We start from the raw sequence: 18,981 nt of genomic DNA, 5'->3' as shown, positions 1-18,981 counted from the left end.
TGGTAAATTCAGGTTCAAGGAGTTTTTTTGTGTTTTTTTCCCAACCTTAATGCAACCTGTAAAATCGAGATGCATGCCAATGTCCTTTAGTTGTGTGAATTAAACCAGAAATTAGATTAGCGTGACTGAATTGTGACGCTAACTAGCTTGTGGCCTTAGAAAAGGTATTTAACCTTTCTTAGCCTCTTTGCTTGCCTGTAATATGAGAATAATATCCACCTCTCAGAGTTGTAAAGATTAAATGATGTAATATATGCAAATCGCCCATCATTCATATCTGACTAATTTCCTTTGCCTAGTACCCAGCCTCCTTCATTGTTCTGGTTCTAATAATGCTAGTCAGAGAATGCCTAGATCAGAGTTTAAATGCAATAGGATGTTAAAATCTCTTCCCAGCCTACATGCTCAATGGTTCTATCCTGCAAATATTTTTAGTTTGGCTTTCTAATCTATCACCTGTTAATTTACCCAGTGCAGCTGAGAGAGAGAAAGAATGAGAATATATGTAAAACATTAGGAAAGTTACTATCGTTTTGTAAAAAGTCACGAAATGGTGAGTGACTATCATCATCATCACCATCATTAAAGCAGTTTTTTCTGTTACATGTTTTGAGTTTTCATCATATTTATTCATAAAACAATTCTGTTGTATTCAGCAAAAGCAGCAAAGATTGTAAGGAAAAGATCAGCTTGTGCTTAAATCCAGGTAGTAATTTGAGTTAAATAAGAAGTTTATTACTGGTAGAAAACAACTTACTACCTCCTGGTTTATTCTTATCAAAATCATTATACCAAATCTATGAGATTTAATAGCACCCTGGGGATGTATTTAAGAGCTTGAAAAAAAATGTTGACTGTCCTGAAATGTGTTTATGTTGCAGAATATTGATCTTCATGCACTGACTGGGTGGATACCAGAAAGGATTGCAATGCATTCAGATAGTCAAACTTTCAGTAAGGATAATTCATTCAGAATGCTTTATCAAAGGTAAACTTTTTCTTTTTTTTTTGTGTACTAAAGGAGGCTATTTCAAAAACTTCATGTCTTATTTAGAATAGATATTTCAGAGGCTGTCATTTTCAGTTATTCAGTTATTAGGAAATTTGATTTTTTAAAAGGCTCCACTTTATGTACTTACTACAGTTGGCCTTTAATTATCCTCACTAATGGATATATAGTTAATCCAAATTATAGATAATCTAAAACATTTGAATCTGTGACATGTAATATGGAAAAATTATTTTGTACTTCCCTAGTACTTACCAATTTGAGGTAAGGTGAGAAAAGAGAAGTCTGAGAACATAAAGAGGAAGGTAACTTAAGCCTTAAATGGATAATTTACATACAGGTGAGGGAGTGGCTGTTATTTCAGACTTTTTTTTTTTTTTTTTTAATTGGGGAATAGTGTGCCCTTCCAGGACCCATCAGCTCCAAGTCAAGCTGTTGTTTTCAATCTAGTTGTGTAGGGTGCTGCTCACTGGCCCATCTAGGAATCGAACTGGCGACCTTGGTGTTATGAGCGCTGTGCTCTAACCAACTGAGCCAACCAGCTGCCCTATTTTGTATGCTCTTAAGGCAGTGGATGGATACAGCCCCCTTTACTTCAAAAAGCATTGTTAACCTATAGAGACTGGAAAATTGTCTATACAGTACCCTGGTTCCCCAAAAATAAGACCTAGCCGGACAATCAGCTCTAATGCGTCTTTTGGAGCAAAAATTTGCTTTCTCCCTTCATTGATAGGGATAAATTATCTGATGTGCTGTGAAATAGAAATATACTTATTGGAAGTTCTTCAGGGGGTATGGGAATAGCTTAATTTAGAAAAGATTCCAGATTTGTGGAAATTTTCATGTGGACTATTCAAGAAAAGATGGTATGATCTGAGATTACAAATGTGTTTTCCTTCAGTTGTTTGTCCTTGGGCTTATTCCAGGTTTCACAAAGGGGATGTCCTCATCACTGCGTCAACTGGAATGATGACTGAGGCTGAAGGAGAGAAATGGGGTCTGGTTCCCACACATGCATATGCTGTTTTGGACATTAGAGAAGTCAAGGTTTTGCCTAAAATTTTTTTCTCGTGTTTTTCTTGTTAATAAGACCTTGCGAGGATCCCAAATGATATATTAGACTTCTGAATACTGACAAATTAAGGATTAGGTGAAGTTTGAAAATCATTCTACCTGTTAAATTTAACAGCTTGACCTCTCTACCATTGGGAATTATGAAATAAAAAGATGGGAATTGTAATGACAGTGACAGCATAGACATTGATTGCAGAACAGAAATACTATGTGCATCTTTCTCTTTTCCATAAAAGTAGCAAGAGTTGAGGTGAATACACAGCCCTCAAGATTTGGGGCTGCATGTTGGTATTCGGAGTCAATCACAGTGTTAGATTCTAGAGCATAGTAGACATTCAGTAAATAACTTGTGAAAAGACATACATACATACATACATACATATATACATACATACATACGATACCTATGAATAAGAAACATGCCAGTGGGTTTGCAAGTGTTTCTCTTCCAAGCAGCCCTTGCATGTGATCTGGCCTTTCAGACCCTTTCTCTGTGCTCAGATGTTGGAATGGTTGACTTCATTCCTTCTCAGGTGATTACGTTTAACCGAAAAATGGATCTGTTCTCTGGATTAGAAGATACAAAGATTGTATTGAGAAAGGACTCTTTTTTTCCCTAATGGTATGATACCTAAGCTGCCTACTCACTGGGAAGCTTCAACTAGCAGTGTCTTTCAATTTCCTGCTTTAACTTCTAAAAAGAAGTAGTGATCAGTCAGCAATAACGGGATGCCACTGTGTATTAGATTTTCTTCTGTGGCATATGAAACTATATGAATTACGAAGGCAGTAGGGACCTGGTGAAACATTTAAAAATTTATAGCCTCAAGGCCTTCTAAATCAGCCAGGATTGTTGCTCCCTCCCCCCACCAGCCATACTGTGTAGAATTATGTCTTCTTTTAATATGGCATAAAAGTTGACTACTTAAAAAATATAAAAATTTATGTGAAATTGAGCTGAGAGGTTTGTGTTTTAGAAAGTAATTTGCCATAAACAATCAAAACATTGGGAATAACAGTTACTATTATTTAGTACTATGTATATAATTTTATTGTTAGAACATCCTTTGTGGTAGGTCTTAATAGGTGACCAGTATTGAGGCAAAAGATTTAAATTTAGATAATGAAACAGTTAACATGAAAATAAGCTTGAATTAGAGGAAGATTTCTCTGAATATTATATCATTTCCTTTGAAGAATATGACTGTTTGGATTGTGCAAAGGAAACTAGACAAATAACATGTTTATGAGAAAAATACGCACTTGTAGTTTGATATGAAACCAAAGTATTAAAAAATTGCTTAATGCCAGTAAAGTAAGAATTTCACATTAACAGCTTTTTTAGTAAAAGATCAGTAGCATTATTCACACAGTATCAATTCCACATGGCAATTATTCTGTAAGGATTAAGGCATTTTAGAACATGTGTAGAGGGAGGAAACTGTGGCCTGGTAACAGGTATTTCGTTGTAATAAGGCTCATGTTCTCTTGGTGATTCTGTGAAAGTTACTGACCCAGCTTGAGCAGACATCTCACACTGTGGAGTTCACCCCAATTTCCTTTTGTTTACATGAACTTTTTGTGGACATGGTTGATCTTTAACTAAAAGCTTCTTCATGTGTGTTAAAATTTATGGGGGTTTTCTCCAGTATTTTTTATGGAGTATATATTTGTAGAGTTCTCTGGGTTCACCATTTTTATGTTATTTTTCTTGTCTATTTTGAGATACTTCCTTAGTTTTGATTTCTATTTAAAAATGTTTCCATATTTATTTCATTCAGGCATTTATCTCTAGAATCTCTTTTGTGCAGATGAGCCTCATCTTTGACTAAAGCTACTCCCAGTCTTCTGTCATTCATCACTTTCTTCACTTAATAAGGTTTTCTTATTAATACTTGCATGAAAGTATTATCCTTTTTGACTGCTAATCTTTTGCATATTCTAAGATCTTCATTTTAGTCTCAATCCTTATTTGGGGTGTTTGTGAGTGTGTGTGTGTGTGTGTGTGTGTTGTTGTTGTTGTTGTTGTTTGTCTCCTCCTTGAGGTGCTGTTCCCTAGTCTACTGTGAAGGTACATCTCAGTGTCAGGCTGCTGTCTCTAAGCCCAGACATGTCTCACCAGTGGATTTCTGAATCTGTCCAAGGCTTTTCCTTTTCTGCCACTTGGAAATTACTTTGGCAGTGAGATGTTTTATTATAAACCAGATTTTTTTTTAGTTTTCTAGCATTTCTTCCCCTATTCAAGGCCCCCTGAATTGCTGGTTCTCTACCCAGACAAAACCTACAGCCATATCTTAGTGTCTTTAAATGTCAGTGATGCCTGGGACCTACCTCTGAAAAGTTTAGTAGTCATTTCCTCTCCTTTATGTTTCTTTTTTTTTAAGAAGTGAGAGAGTCCTGAAATCGGCAGATTTTCTGCTCATGTAGAACTAGGTTTTATAAACAAGGAATTAGAGTTCTGTGTCTGTTGGCTGATGTGTGGTAGGGGCAGGAATGAGGCACAAATGGTATAGAAGAAATTGAGAAAATAAATTACTAATGAAGATTCTAGGGAATATAACCCGAAATAAATGAGTCTTGCTTATGTCCAGAAATCACATTACCCCAGGCCAAGATTTGCCACATTTAAAATACCGAAGGATTTTTTTTTTTAAGTTTCCAAAACAGTTTGATTTATGACATCATTAGAAAAAGGATACAATTTCCTAAGTTGACTGCTTGAAATAAGACAAATACTTTTGAATTTACAAACTCTTGTTTTTCTGAATCAGTGTAATCAATTCTATAGACACACCTGGTATTTATTGAGCACTTACCATAACCTTAACACTCTTTTCCATAAACTCAGTGGTGACTGCTGAAAAAGGTTAATAGTGTTACCATCTCAGAGAGTTTACCATCTTATTTGAGAGATAAGATTCCTACATTTCCATGAATAGGAAACAATATAGGATATTATTTGTTTTAAATTAGTGTAATATGGATTGTTAGCACTATAAAATTTAGAGGAGAGGTAGTTATTAAAAAAAGGAAATTACTGAATGCTACGTATTTTACATGTTACTTCATTTAACCTCCACAACAGTCTTCTAGAAGACATTATAATCTTCATTTTACTACATATGAATAAACAAATGCTCAAAGAGGGTAAATGACCAAATCAAAGTGCCCATAAAGCTGATAAGTAGTAGAGCTGGAATTTGGTCCCATTTAATTCTAACTCCAAAGTCCATGTTCTTTTTTCTTCACTGCTTCCATCTTCACAGAGACAATCAGTGGAGGAAGACGCTAAACAGGATCTGAAAGGAAGGGTAGTTAAAAGAGATCAGAGAGGGCCTTCCAGGAAATGGAAACAGCATGAGCAAATGCCTTTAAAGGTGATTGAATAAGGATTGTTTATGGGATTGTGAGAGGAAAGACTAGAGGCAAAGATAACACGGAGTGTGAGTACTGAAAATAATGGGGCCAGAGTAGAGCAGGCTCTAAAAGGACAGAAAGTAACTGATGCTCTAAAGCAGCGCTGCCGAATAGGACTTCCTACCGAGATAAATATTCTCTGCTGTGCAGTGAGTGCATAGCTACTCTTGCACACTTGAAATGTGGCTAGTGTGACTAAGGAAATTATTTTTAAATGTTATTTTATTTTAAATAACCACATGTGGTTGGTGACTAGCGTATGGATAGCATAGCTCTACGGATAGATAGCCATTTACAGTTTTTGATCAGGTATGTGACATGGTGACAGTGTTAGAGAGCATTAATTTCAAATTGATTTGGCGGGGAAAGAACTGATAAGTATTCAGAGAATCATATAACTAATAAAAATACGGTTAAAACTGTGTCGCAACTTTGTTGTTTTGTGGGTTTTTTTAATAGGGGCTGCGATTTATCCAGCTGAAAAATCCTTGGAGCCATTTACGTTGGAAAGGAAGATACAGTGAAAATGATGTGAAAAACTGGACCCCAGAGTTACAAAAATATTTAAACTTTGATCCTCGAACAGCTCAAAAAATAGACAATGGTAAATGTATCTTTTTGTAATTTTAATACCATTTGATCTTTAAATAAATAACATGCTTTAACAATGTGAAATGTTTAACTGACTTAAATCATTTATCATTAAGATATTTTTTTGATTAACAAAGACATCTAATTTTCAGGAATATTTTGGATTTCATGGGACGATCTCTGCCAGTATTATGATGTGATTTATTTGAGTTGGAATCCAAGTCTTTTTAAAGAATCAACATGTATTCACAGGTAACTTTTTTGTACATTTCAGAATATGTTTTATAATAGTCTCCACTTTTTTCATTTAAAATGAAATCACTAATTTAGGAAGATTAGTATGTACTCTTTTGGTCATACCCATGACTATCATATAATAGTTATTTTCTTTAATGCTGCTTGGTTATGCCAAAAAACATTTTAAATAATAAAACAAGAAGACCTAATAACTTCAGCATATCTGAAACACTTTAAAATAGTAATATATTTTAGCTCTGAAAAATTTAATTCCTTCCTTCTTTGTTGACTTTATCTTTTAGTACGTGGGATGCTAAACAAGGACCTGTGAAAGATGCCTATAGCCTGGCCAACAATCCCCAGTACAAATTGGAGGTGCAGTGTCCACAAGGGGGCGCTGCAGTTTGGGTTTTGCTTAGTAGACACATAACAGACAAGGTACTAACAGGCTTCTTATGATATGCCAATATCTTGGAAATATAATTAAACCATTGTGAATAAGATATGTAATTTCATCACCAGCCAGCAGTTTCATTTATATAGGTGGCGTGAAAATAGTATTTTCTTAGATAAATGAATATTTCCCTCTAAGGAAATTTATAATTTATAGTCTTATATTTAGATGTCTTATTCAAAAATCATCTCTGAAGAAAAACATGAGGGAGTTTATGCTTCTTAGTGAGGGTTTACATGTTGATTATAAATCCTTTAGTTCTTAAGAATATTAAGATAATGCTAAAAGGGGGTTGGCAATTTTGACTCATGAGGCCTGATTCTGTGAAGGGTAACCATAATTTTAATAGCTTCAGAGTCTTTTTTAATATTTCTTCATACAATATGGTCAGCCTATTGAAATGACAGTTTAATCCAGGAAAAAAAAATGTTTTTAATAGCACTAAGCAGCTGAGATAAATGCTCTTAAAATTAGAATTTTTTTTGTTTATCCTCTTAAGAGCATTTTGAGCCCATTTTCCTAACCACATTGGATTCTTTGTGCTTTTAGGATGATTTTGCAAATAATCGAGAATTTATCACAATGGTTGTATACAAGACTGATGGGAAAAAAGTGTATTACCCAGGTAAGTTTAGTAGGCAAACATTCACACAGACATTAAAATTTTATTTACATGATTAAGTTAAAAATGACAAATTTCATTTAGATAGTATACAGAAATTAATAATGATGCTGCTAGACTAATAGAAACCACTCAAGCAGCTAGGTGGGTATTTATGCTACTTACGTGTTTTGTTTCGATTTGTTTTTGATAAAGACCTCAGGAATTTAGGATTTCCCCATTCGTACACATTGCTGTCAGAGTTTTATTTCTAAAACTTAAATCGTATCTTTTTTCACTGATCAAAAATTCCAGGCTCTTCACCATGGTGTATAAGGCTTTTACATTATGGCCTTAACCTGCCTGTCCCCCTTTATCTCATGCCCCCTCTTTTCACAGTACCCTCAGTGAGGCACTGGCTACTTCTGAAGACATCCCGCCCTTGTTGCCACTCTTTTTGCAATTTCTTCTGCAAAGAATCTCCTCCTTGCCTTCTGCCCACAGTCCTTTTACTCTATTCTGCATAATGAACATAGTTAAGATCCAGCTTATGTGTTATTTCCTCTGAGATAACCTTTCTGCCAGGCAAAGTGAATCTCTTTCCGTCTGCAGGGCTTCTGAGGCATTTAACATATAGTATTAAAACCATTTTGTTTTCACATTCAAAAAAAATTATATCACCTTCTACGTGATAGGAACTGTTTATATTGTTGGGGAGACAGATAAGAAAAAGAAAAAAATAGTAATACATGTGTGTGAAGAAATAAATAGGGTCATGTGTTAGTAACTCGTTGCTTGCTTTGTTTGGGTGGCCATGGAAGGATTCTTTGAGAGGGATAAGAGGAACTCTGAATGACAAAAAATTAATCAGTCATGCAAAGAAATAGAGGAAAAAGCATTACTGGCAGAGGGAACAGCAAGTGCAAGGACTCTAAAATGGAAAAAAGGTTGTTTTTTTGGATCTGAAAAAAGGCCAGTAGGCCTGGGGAGGTGTGATATCAGAAGAGGTCAGAAAGGCATTCAGGTTTAGATCACATGAGTTTCTATGAGCCACAAAGTTCTAAGTGTGATGCGAAATCTTTGGAGGGTCTTGAACAGGAAAATGAACGTGACCTGATTTTTTTTAAAAGAACATTCTTTGTAGAATATATTGGAGGGGACAAAAAAATGGAAGTAGAGAAACCAATTAGGCGATTTTATGAGAAATGGTGGTTTGAACTTCAGGTAGTAGAAGTGGACGTAAGGAGGAGTGGACAAATTTCGGTAGGGTTGTCAGGACTTGTTGAGTTGATGTAGGGGACAAAGAGTTATCAAGAATGATTCCTATTAGCTTGAGCAACAGAAAGCTGTAGCATCTACTGAGATGGTTAAGTGTAGGTGGGGTGGGCAGGAAGTGGATTTGTTGTGGAGTAAAATCAAAAGTTAATTTTTGGTTTTGTTAAATATGCGATACACTATTAGATGTCCAAGTGAAGATGTTGAGTAGGCAGTTGGACTTCTGAGTAAAATGCTGGGATAGATTGGGACTGTAGGTATAGACTGAAGAATAAGGGACATATAGGTGGCATTTGAAGATAGCACTGTATAAATCATCTATGGAGAGAGTTGTAGGCACAGAGATGAACATCGGATCTGACCCTTGAACTCTGACATCCTAAGGTTAAGCAGAAGAAAAGTTACCACAAAAGAATTTGAACAGAGTACCTGATTAAATACAGAGTAAGGTTTCACAAAACCCAAGGGAAGAAACATATTTCATGAGGGAAAGAATGGACAACTGCACTGATTGCTATTTTAGCGGTCAAGTAAGATTAAGTTAGAGAAGGGACCATTGGACTTAGCATCCTGGCCATCATTGTTGACCTTGACAGGAACAGAGTTGGCAGAGAGGTGGGCTAGAAGCCAGTTGGAGTGGTTTGAGAAGACTGAAGTAAGGAAGCAATTATTGACAGTTCTTTCAAGTAGTCTGTGAAAGAAATGGGCAGAGATGGGGGAGATGGGATGACAAGTGGTTTTGTTGAGTTTTGCTTTGCTTTATCATAGGAAATCAGGGCATTTTTCCCCGTTACACTGTGTGGAGGGCAGGCACTGATTCTTAGCAGTCAGTATCCTTAGGTGTTCGGGCATGGGCATGACACATAGTAGATCCAAGGATAAATGTTGGGTTAACCCAGCCAAATTTTCCATTTTCACATGTTGGTCATTATACAATCAAAAAGGCACAAATGTTGTGAATATATTCCTAGCATTAAGTTGTTACATGGCTTTTGAATTTTAAATGTTACTCTGTTTACTTGGATTTTTTTTTTTAATGCTCTGTCTTTATTTAACACAGTGATTTAGCCTTTGCAAAGTACTTTCTGGTTTGTAGTTTTATTTTCATCACAGCACTCTGAGATAAATAGAATAGGCCTTATTTTTGTTCCCCATTTAACAGAAGAGTAAACTGAGACATAGAAATGTTAAAAACCTGTCCAAGGTCATAAATATGCCTATTCTTTTTCTCTTCACACTAGATTACACACCTCTAAGCATTAGAGACATGTTATCTGTTTGAGCTACTAAAATCTTTTTCTAACAGATTACATTATAAATATTCAGTGTTCCTAAATAAGCCAAGAGATACAGCATTGATCTTAAATGACACGGTGATTGACATGCATGTGATAATTTATTATGTCAGCTTTGATGATGAGACTAACATATCAGGCAGCGTTGTTTGTAAAAGCAAACTATTGGAAATAATCTGAATATCCAGATTGTCTGGATAACTAGATGGGAGGGATAGATAAAATGTGTTATGTTCATACAATAGAATATTATACAGGCAGTTTTAAAAGGAATAAACCAAGTCTATGTAGAACAACATGAATCTCAAAAAAACATGTTAAGTAAAAAGTGAAAGATAAAAAACAAGACATATACAATCCCGTTTTTAGACATATGCTCACAGAAATAAATTTACCCATTCATTCTTTTTTAGGGATGTATGTGTGTTAAAGCCTGAAAAGATGTTCATCAAATCCATCAGAGTGGAACAGAATAAGACTAAGGGTGGTAGTTAAAAGGGACTTCATTTTATAAAGAAACTATCATGGCAAAAAAAAAAAAAAAAAAACGTTAATTCTGAGTGGTGGAAAATATACATGAGTTTTTATGTACTTCTTTGTATCTTTTTAAAAATTTCCTCAAAAGGAAAAAAGAAGTTAATCCTGACTTTAAAATCTTCTACTGGAGGAAAAAATATACCATAGGGCAGATAGCAGGGATTATCTTATACCTCATTGAATGTATTCTAAAGATTGCCTTTGCTTATTAGAAATTGTTTTATTTGAAGTTTTAAATTGTTTAATTGTAAAGTTTTTAATTAAAATTCTAATTCTTTAGTACTATTATATTTGAAGATAGAATCAATTAAGGGGATATCCATCCATTTAATTATTTTCCCTACCATCATCCATAGAACTTAAATTTAAAAACTAAAGTCTGTTTCTGTAAACCCGACTTGTTTATTTGCAGCTGATCCTCCCCCATACATTGATGGGATTCGAATTAACAGCCCTCATTATTTGACTAAGATAAAGCTGACCACTCCTGGGACCCATACCTTTACATTAGTGGTTTCTCAGTATGAAAAACAGAACACAATCCATTACACAGTACGGGTAAGTAAACCAATATACAATGACAAAACAGTAATATAAAGTACATAATGTGCTCTGCTTTGTAAGTGGGATTATCTATAGAAAACTATATTTCTGAAAATTGATTGTTAACTATATTTTTTGTATAGGTGTGTTTGTACATATAGCAATTCAATATTAAATGATGCTTCCTACAGAAAATACTTTTGAAAAGTAATCTTTCATTTTGAATATTTTTAATGAGCATTTTAGTTTTCAAAGTAATAGTGTAGTCCTGATATAATGTAGTATGTTGGACTAATAAATTCAGAGCAAGCAATAAAAACTCCTCTAGTCTACATAATACTTTCATTGACTTAAAAACAGACTTTGAACTTAGTGAAATGGAATCAATTGCCTATAAACATTACTCTCATGTAGTTGGGAAAGTCTTTGTAATTTTGTCCTTATAGATTTGTTTGCCATAGAGCAGTAAAGAAGATCAATTGGAATAGCCTTTTAGTAATGAAAGGGACATTGGGGAGCCAGTTCACTCCTTCATCTTTCAGATGCAGAAGCCAAGGCCTAGAGAGAATGTGATTTGTCCTGAGTCACACACAGTAGCAGAATAAACTAAAACAAGATCCCTAGCTTCCCAATTCCCAGTTCATTAAACCTGACTTGATACCAGGCTACCTACAGATAATGACTTTTATATGTGCCAACTAATTTTTTAGCCTTCCAGTATATTTTTATCACTTTGGTGTCTTTGTAAGTATAAACTTTATCAGTACTTTATTTTTTTTTAAATATAGGTATATTCAGCATGCAGCTTTACTTTTTCAAAGATTCCTTCACCATACACCTTATCAAAACAGGTGAGAGAATTCTTTCTCTGGGTCATGATCTCAGAAATCTTAGAATTCCTTTTCCTTTTTTTCCTTACTCTTTTCATTCTTCACATTTAACAATTCCTTACAAAATAAAAATATTCTGGGATTCAAAGGAATAAGGGAAATGTAAGTAGCCTCCATCCAATCTGGGTTGGAATACAGGATCTTCAGTGAGCAACATTTAATGATTCTGTGGAAGAAATAAGAAATTCAGAGAAAGATTAAAAGCAGACCTTGGTCATTTGGGAAGGCCATGTGGATGAACCTCTTAAGGAGAATTTGAGGTGGACTTTGCTGGGTGGGCTAGATGTATAGAGTAGGATTTGAGGAAGAATTATTGGCAGGGAGAACAACTTGATTGAAGGCTGAGAGATGGAGATAGGGCTCAGGTAGCACATTAGCCTAGCTAAAATGGAGAATTACATTGACTATCAGTGGCAAATAAAGACTTGAGAAAGTAGAGCCAGAGTGGGGAGTTGTCTTCTGGAGGGGAGAGGGGTAAAGGAGTTTTGTCTTTAACATAGAATTGGAGAATGTGAAATTTTGTTAATACAAAAACTTTGTTTTATTAGATTAATGGAAAATGGAGTGCTCAGAGTGCTGGAGGATGTGGAAATTTCCAAGAGACTCATAAAAATAATCCCATTTACCAATTCCATATAGAAAAGACTGGGCCATTACTGATTGAGCTGAGAGGACCAAGGTTTGTGAAAAGTAACTTTCTTAAATTAGTAATATTAAAAATGAGCTTAGTGAAACATAATAGGGTTTTGAAACAGACCTATGTGTATATCATATTAATTTATGATAAAGATGGTACTGCAGAGGAGTGGGGAAAGGACAGTCTGTCTGTTTGATAAATGGTACTGGAATAATTGAGTGTCCATGTACCAAAAAGGTAGTTAGACCCGTCTCACTCATATCAACTCTAAAAAATCAGTTCCAGGTGAATTAATAATATAGGCGATATCTTAAAAGATTTTTAAATGTAAAAAAAGTCTGTAGTTTTTAAAAAACAAAAACTTGAACAGGAATGTCATACAAGTAAGAAAGATAATCCAAAGGGCCAATAAACAATTGTAAGGGCCAGAAATTTGAAACAACCCAAATGTTCATCAGTGGCGTTTAAGATTATAAAATAGTCATACGATAGAATCCTGTATAACAGTGAAAGTAAATTATAGCTACCCACACAGCATGATGGATAAGCCTTAAAAACAATGCTGAGCAACAGAAGCCATACACAGCAGAATGTATACTGCATGATTCCACTTACATGAAGTCAAGGACAGGCAAAACTAAACTTTTGTTTAAGGATCACACTTTGACAGTCACACTATATACAAGGTAAGAAAGTGACTGCCATAAAAGTTCGCTTTGTGGGCACAGTTGTGACCAGAAAGGAGGATGCAAGGGACTTCTGTGGTGCTGAGAGGGTTTTGTTGGTCCAGGTGGCGGTAACCCAGGTGTTCGTTCACCTTACAAATTATTTGTTATATACTTTATGTACATTGTGTTACATATCACAATTTTAAAAGGTTTCAAAAGAGAGAATACAAAATAGTAGGATACCTCTAAATAAAAACTAGGCTTAATTTTGCTTGCCATACAAACCAATTCATAAGAAACTAATAATCTTTGAGACACGACAAAGCTCTATTTCCAGACAAAGCTCTATTTCCAGTCATTTTTAAAATTTTCACCAATTTTTGACAGGTGCAATAAGGTATCTAAATGCCCATTTTTAATATAAACATGTAAAAATGTGTGTGTTTTTCCTCTATTGCCTGATTCTTATCTTTTTCCCATTTTTCTGTTGGCATTGTCATGGTTTTCATAATTGTAAGCACGAATAAAGGGTATGTCTTTAAGGATATTAACTCCTTCACATATTTGCAAGTATTTTTCCCAGATCATTTTTTTTTTCCACATAGAAATTTCATTTTGAAGTAATCAAATCTGGCTTTTCTGGTTTATTTTGCTGTGGGCAGGAAGTCTCACCCCAACGGCAAATAAATTTTCACATATTTTCTTCTAGTCCTTTTATGGTTTTATTTTTTACATTCTATTTTTTAATCCATGTGGAAGTATTCTTTTATTTGGTGTGAAATACAATTTAGCAATTTTGTTTTAAGTTTTTGTCATACCCATCACCATCTAAATAATAATCCTTTCCCTACTGGTTTGGAATTTCATGTCTGCCATATGCTAATTACTTTCATAAATTTATATTTTTTTAGGGTTTTCTCTCCTGTCCCTCTTTTTCTGACTAATACAATAATTTATGATTTAAATTAAATTTAACATTATCAGGGAGCTTGTGGTAAAAATACAGTCTCTTCTAAAGTTTGATATTAATCTTTATGTCTTCAATTTTAAAATATAAATGGTGTTTTCTATAATTAAGAGTAAAAATAATATACATGTATTTCAGAGAGTTGTTTCTTCCTACAGAAGCTTTAGAAAGAAAGCATGTATTTGATTTTAATAGTACATCTGAACTTGAGGTATACTTTTCTAGGTATGTATGTATTTGAGACTACTTAGCAGTAATTGTTCCTTTTTACTGCTAGGCAATACAGTGTGGGATTTGAGGTTGTAACCGTTTCTATGGTGGGCGATCCTGGTCCCCATGGCTTTCAGAGGAAATCTAGTGGTGATTACAGGTAACACTGGCATTTTGATTATATCTAATTTATAATTTGCTTTTTGTGGCATCATCTTCTATAAATCTTGTTTTTATTTTCCCTGAATATAGGTGTGGGTTTTGCTACCTGGAATTAGAAAATCTACCTGCTGGGATTTACAATATCATTCCTAGTACTTTTTTGCCTAAACAAGAAGGACCTTTTTTCTTGGACTTTAATAGTATTATCCCCATCAAGATAACACAACTTCAGTGACAGGAAAATCTCATCAATTACTGGATTTTATACTTACCAAACAACCCTTCAGAGGAGGACACATATCTCCCGGACTCTAAACACAACAATCAGAACAGAATTAAATCTCTAAATGTTACAGTGGAATCTGGTGCTCAAGTCAGGGTGTTTAGTGAGAACTGTATATAGTCAGAATTACTTGAGAAGTACCATTTACATAGTTTTGTGTGTATGTGGAGGTGGCTTGCATTTAGGGGCCGCATTGTATTAAAGTACAGATGGTTATAAAGGTGAGACTCGCTCAGCACAGTGAGACGCCTTTGCTAAGGAGGGACCTGAGACCGACGGAGACTCACTGAGTGGGGTGGGAGGCTGCTGTAATACTTGGAAATCTTAACATTGTCTTCTTGGCAGAGCATGTTGTAGGTTACACTTGCTTGTGTTGTGACGCTGCTGTACATCTTGGGCAACTGATTACCAAATGAATCATGTCAACATAACAGCATTTAATTCTGCATTATTTCTGACTTCAAATGTTTTTTGTCGCCCAGATGTTATGAAAGAATAAAGCTGTAAGAAATACTAATTAACTTAGCATGAAGATGCTCATGCTTAAGAATGAAGGTAATTGACAGTAGATGCCTGTCTCCCATTGAGTCACGTAAGAGAACTAAGGAATATTTACTATTGCAGTTCTTTTTTATCAGGTTGATGGAAGTAATAGTCTGAGACATTGAAGACGTTACAATTTAGTTTGTATAGTCTTCATCGCGCTGTAGTTCAATGCTCTTATGGTAACAGCATTCTGACGAAAATATAACTGAGAATTTAATGTATGGTAATTGGGGTTGCATTGGGAAAAACTGCCAAGATACTACTGTCATGTGTAAATTCCCAGTTGTTTACATAAAAATTCCTCAGAGAAGAATGATGCTCAAGATTTTAAAGATCTGAAAATTAAAAAGGTACACTTTTTCATCGTCTCTACTTTATAATTATCAACTTATTTTGTATTTCTGGTACATTTAATTGAAATAAAATGTTTATACTTATGGAAACAGCATAGTTTAACATAGAGAAATTAATTATTAAAGGACTTAATCTAGTATGTTCCATCTGAAAGAGAAAAGAACTCATTATTTAAAAATTCACACTTTTAAAAAAAAATCTTAACATTCAGGACAGTGGCAGGTCTTTATACTTAGTGCTTTTGATTTTAGATATTAATTTTAGGTAGATTAACTAATGTTCTATTGCCCTTTAAAGAAAGAAATCTAAAGCATAGATGTATATTTATTATAAACATATATGATTTGAACCTCTTGTGTTAAAAATCTTCTTACAGGATGCAAACTGAAATAAGACGTAATCCCTGCTGTCAAAAATCTAATGGAAGAGATCTATCTATATATGTGAACAATTTAATATATTGTAATGTTCAATTCTATAATAGAGCTCCAAACATGGTGCTACAGATACATAAGGAAGAGAATGATTAATGGAAAGGATAGAATCACCTGGGGAGCTTTTAACAGCCCAATGACCACGTATACCCCAAATCAATTAAATCAATCTCTGGGGTTAAGAGGGTAGTATTTTAAGCTTCCTGAGATTCCAATGTGAAGCAGAGGTTGAGAACCACTCCTCCAATATAACCACCTTGTCTTTATTTTCCTGCCACTGTGTCTCCTTATTCGGCTTTTTAGCAGCAAATGTGGAATTCTGATTCAATCCTTGATAACCAGGGCTTAAATTATTAGGATTGACGACTTTAACTGAAAGTAAGAACAGATGACCACTGCATTCCATTTTTAGCAAGAAGGTTGCCTAGAATAGAATTAGTCAACATCAGGATTTCCTATTTGAAGTCATAGAAAGTTAGACATTTTCTTAAGCCATTTTTATTACACTCAAAGTATTAAGACAAGTACAAAATAACCTTGTAATTAGGGTACTGTATCAGTCATTAAAAAAGGAGAAAACACTATAGTATGAAGAGATTTACAAATGACTAAAATATGCACGTCGTGACAGAATGAACTTGAAATGGGGTTGCTTTTTTCATTTTAGAAATGCCAAGTTTTCTTAACAAATAAAATACAGTGCTCTTAAATACGTGTAACCATGAAAATATTACAGAAAAGCAGTGTTAACACTTACTACTATTAGCATAGAAGACTCCATTGCGTCTATTTAACAGCCTTTGCCAACACATGCCTACTCCCTTTCCTAGCTTTAAGAAACAATTTCCTCTAAGAAATACTAGTGCAGCATAACCCTTAAATAATTTTTTTTATTTTTAAAGTTACAACCTACAGAGAAATTAACACCTTGTCAGTTTAGAATAACAATGGCAACCATTCTTCACATGCACTTCTCTTAGAATAAGTCCCCTTGGCTGATAGGATAAGGTTTATGCTATAGAACCTTCTCGCCCACCGCCACAATTCCCATTGTATGATATGTCCTTGCCACCCTCATCCCCCCACCCCAACCCCCACACTGGCATTTACCTTTCCCATCCCAAAAAGTGCAGTTCATAGTAACCTTTATAGAAACTGTTTTTAACGTGTGTCCCAACATACACACTTTTAAAAAGCCCCTTCTGAACACCAGAGATGATGAAAATGAATTGTGTTTGGGGATTTTTTTTTTTTTTAAGCCTTCACTGGGTCAAAAGGTATATTCTGACTATTTGAGTTTTGTCTTGCATTCTTGTTTGTTTTCATTTAGATTCCCTAGGATATAGAGGAGAGAACATCTCCATTTTCCCAAAGAAGTTGAGGGTGAGAGAAGGGAAAGAGAAGCAAACTGTTGAGCCCAGCTGGGCACAGCTGCCCAGCCCCTTTCCTGGCTCGGGTTCTTCCGTAGGAACTAGTTATTGCTTCCATAACACTGTTACAGATAATGTTCCACAAAGGCTGTGAACCTGGTCACAATCCACCTGCAACAACAGCTCTGCTCTGAAAAACCAACCAGCTCAAGAGCTCTTACCCAGAAGTAAAATCTTCAGCCCTCAAGGTCACTGAAACTCCATTAGTGCAGTTACGCGTATGATTTGGCATATATTAAATGATTATTGGCACAATGTCCTCCAGAGTTTTGTGTATAAATATTGATATGCACCTGGGCCAGGACCTTGGATGGATCAACCGATCTGCACCATTTTGATGTCGGCAACAATCCCGTCTCTCCCCTTGGAGCACTGGAGGGAGAGCTGCTTCATCCTGCTCACCAAGGCCTGGCCCTCGGGGGGCGTGCTGCTTTGGCTCTTGCCACCATCGCCGCTGCTGTTGCTAAGACCCCGACCACTGTTGGCTTTGTCGCTTGTCTTATTCTCTGCCCCTTCTGCTCTGTCTCCTGTAGAAGTGTGGAGATTAAGTGAGTACTGACAATTCCAAGAGTCCCGGGGCCCAAGTCCACCCGCCAGCTCAACCCCCCAAGTCTCCCAGTGTTGCCCTCCCATGTACATCACAGGGATCTCCATCGCATAACTGCTTACTGCTGCTGCTACTCAGTGTGTTTTATGTATTCCTTATATTAGAGATGAAACTTGTCATGCTCCTTTAGTAGTTGGGAAACAAACCTCTCCAGCATGTGCTCGTCAAGAGGACCGTTGTGATGAGACACACACACAACCCGAGCTATGGAGCCAGGAGCCCCCAGCACAGGACTTGGAAAGCATCTGTGATCAGCACCGCCAGCTCATTCCCACAGACCCAGTAACAGCACTGGGGGCTCAGACGGGGCTGCAAAGGCAGCAGGGACAGCACTACTGGTGAGAGGGCTGCCACTCACCTCGTTCCACCTCACACTCGGGCGAGGAGGCCCCACTGCATTCGCTGCGAGGGCCCAGCACCGGAAACATCATCCCAAACTCGGACAGGGACACGGGGCTGGGCAGATCCAGGCTGCCGGGCCTCACGGCTGCAGGGAATTGGTCAGCCGTGTCAGAGGGGCTCATTGGTCCTGAACTAAAGCTGGACACAGACTGGGTTTCCGAGTCATCTTCAGACACAAAGTTGCTGCAGTTGTCATCTTCAAAGGCCTCCGAGGCCACTAGGAGGAGAGAGAACACCAGTCACACAGGGTCTGGCAGATAGCAACCTAGTTCCTTAAACACGCTGCTGGCAGATAGCTAGACACGGCATGGGAACTGCAGAATCCCTGCCACCGGGGGGTGCATAGTGAAAGGAACAT

General features: G+C 36.1%; 2 protein-coding genes across 3 annotated transcripts in view; one reads left to right on the top strand and one right to left on the bottom strand.

Moving 5' to 3' along the window:
- The window catches only part of CAPN7 (calpain 7), a 34,960-nt gene extending 19,196 nt beyond the window's left edge, over positions 1 to 15,764 (top strand). The window contains exons 11-21 of one of the 2 annotated variants that reach the window (XM_019725973.2): positions 882 to 988; positions 1,936 to 2,056; positions 5,960 to 6,104; positions 6,244 to 6,343; positions 6,631 to 6,766; positions 7,332 to 7,407; positions 10,903 to 11,048; positions 11,822 to 11,884; positions 12,472 to 12,602; positions 14,473 to 14,565; positions 14,658 to 15,764. In XM_019725973.2, the coding sequence (XP_019581532.2) occupies positions 882 to 988; positions 1,936 to 2,056; positions 5,960 to 6,104; positions 6,244 to 6,343; positions 6,631 to 6,766; positions 7,332 to 7,407; positions 10,903 to 11,048; positions 11,822 to 11,884; positions 12,472 to 12,602; positions 14,473 to 14,565; positions 14,658 to 14,802 (1,263 nt within the window). In that variant the 3' untranslated portion in view covers positions 14,803 to 15,764. The remainder of the gene's footprint in view (positions 1 to 881; positions 989 to 1,935; positions 2,057 to 5,959; positions 6,105 to 6,243; positions 6,344 to 6,630; positions 6,767 to 7,331; positions 7,408 to 10,902; positions 11,049 to 11,821; positions 11,885 to 12,471; positions 12,603 to 14,472; positions 14,566 to 14,657) is intronic. The other variant, XM_074312825.1, reaches the window with a different exon arrangement.
- Positions 15,765 to 16,666: 902 nt separating this feature from the next.
- The window catches only part of SH3BP5 (SH3 domain binding protein 5), a 63,821-nt gene continuing 61,506 nt past the window's right edge, over positions 16,667 to 18,981 (bottom strand). The window contains exons 8-9 of the mRNA XM_019725974.2: positions 18,580 to 18,840; positions 16,667 to 18,141 (exon numbers count right to left, since the gene is read on the bottom strand). Of these exons, the coding sequence (XP_019581533.2) occupies positions 17,930 to 18,141; positions 18,580 to 18,840 (473 nt within the window). The 3' untranslated portion in view covers positions 16,667 to 17,929. The remainder of the gene's footprint in view (positions 18,142 to 18,579; positions 18,841 to 18,981) is intronic.

The sequence above is a fragment of the Rhinolophus sinicus genome, linkage group LG10, assembly GCF_036562045.2.
Source record: "Rhinolophus sinicus isolate RSC01 linkage group LG10, ASM3656204v1, whole genome shotgun sequence".
Classification (NCBI taxonomy): Eukaryota; Metazoa; Chordata; class Mammalia; order Chiroptera; family Rhinolophidae; genus Rhinolophus; species Rhinolophus sinicus.
Note: the sequence above shows the minus strand (reverse complement) of the source record. Positions and strands in the feature narration are given on the sequence as shown.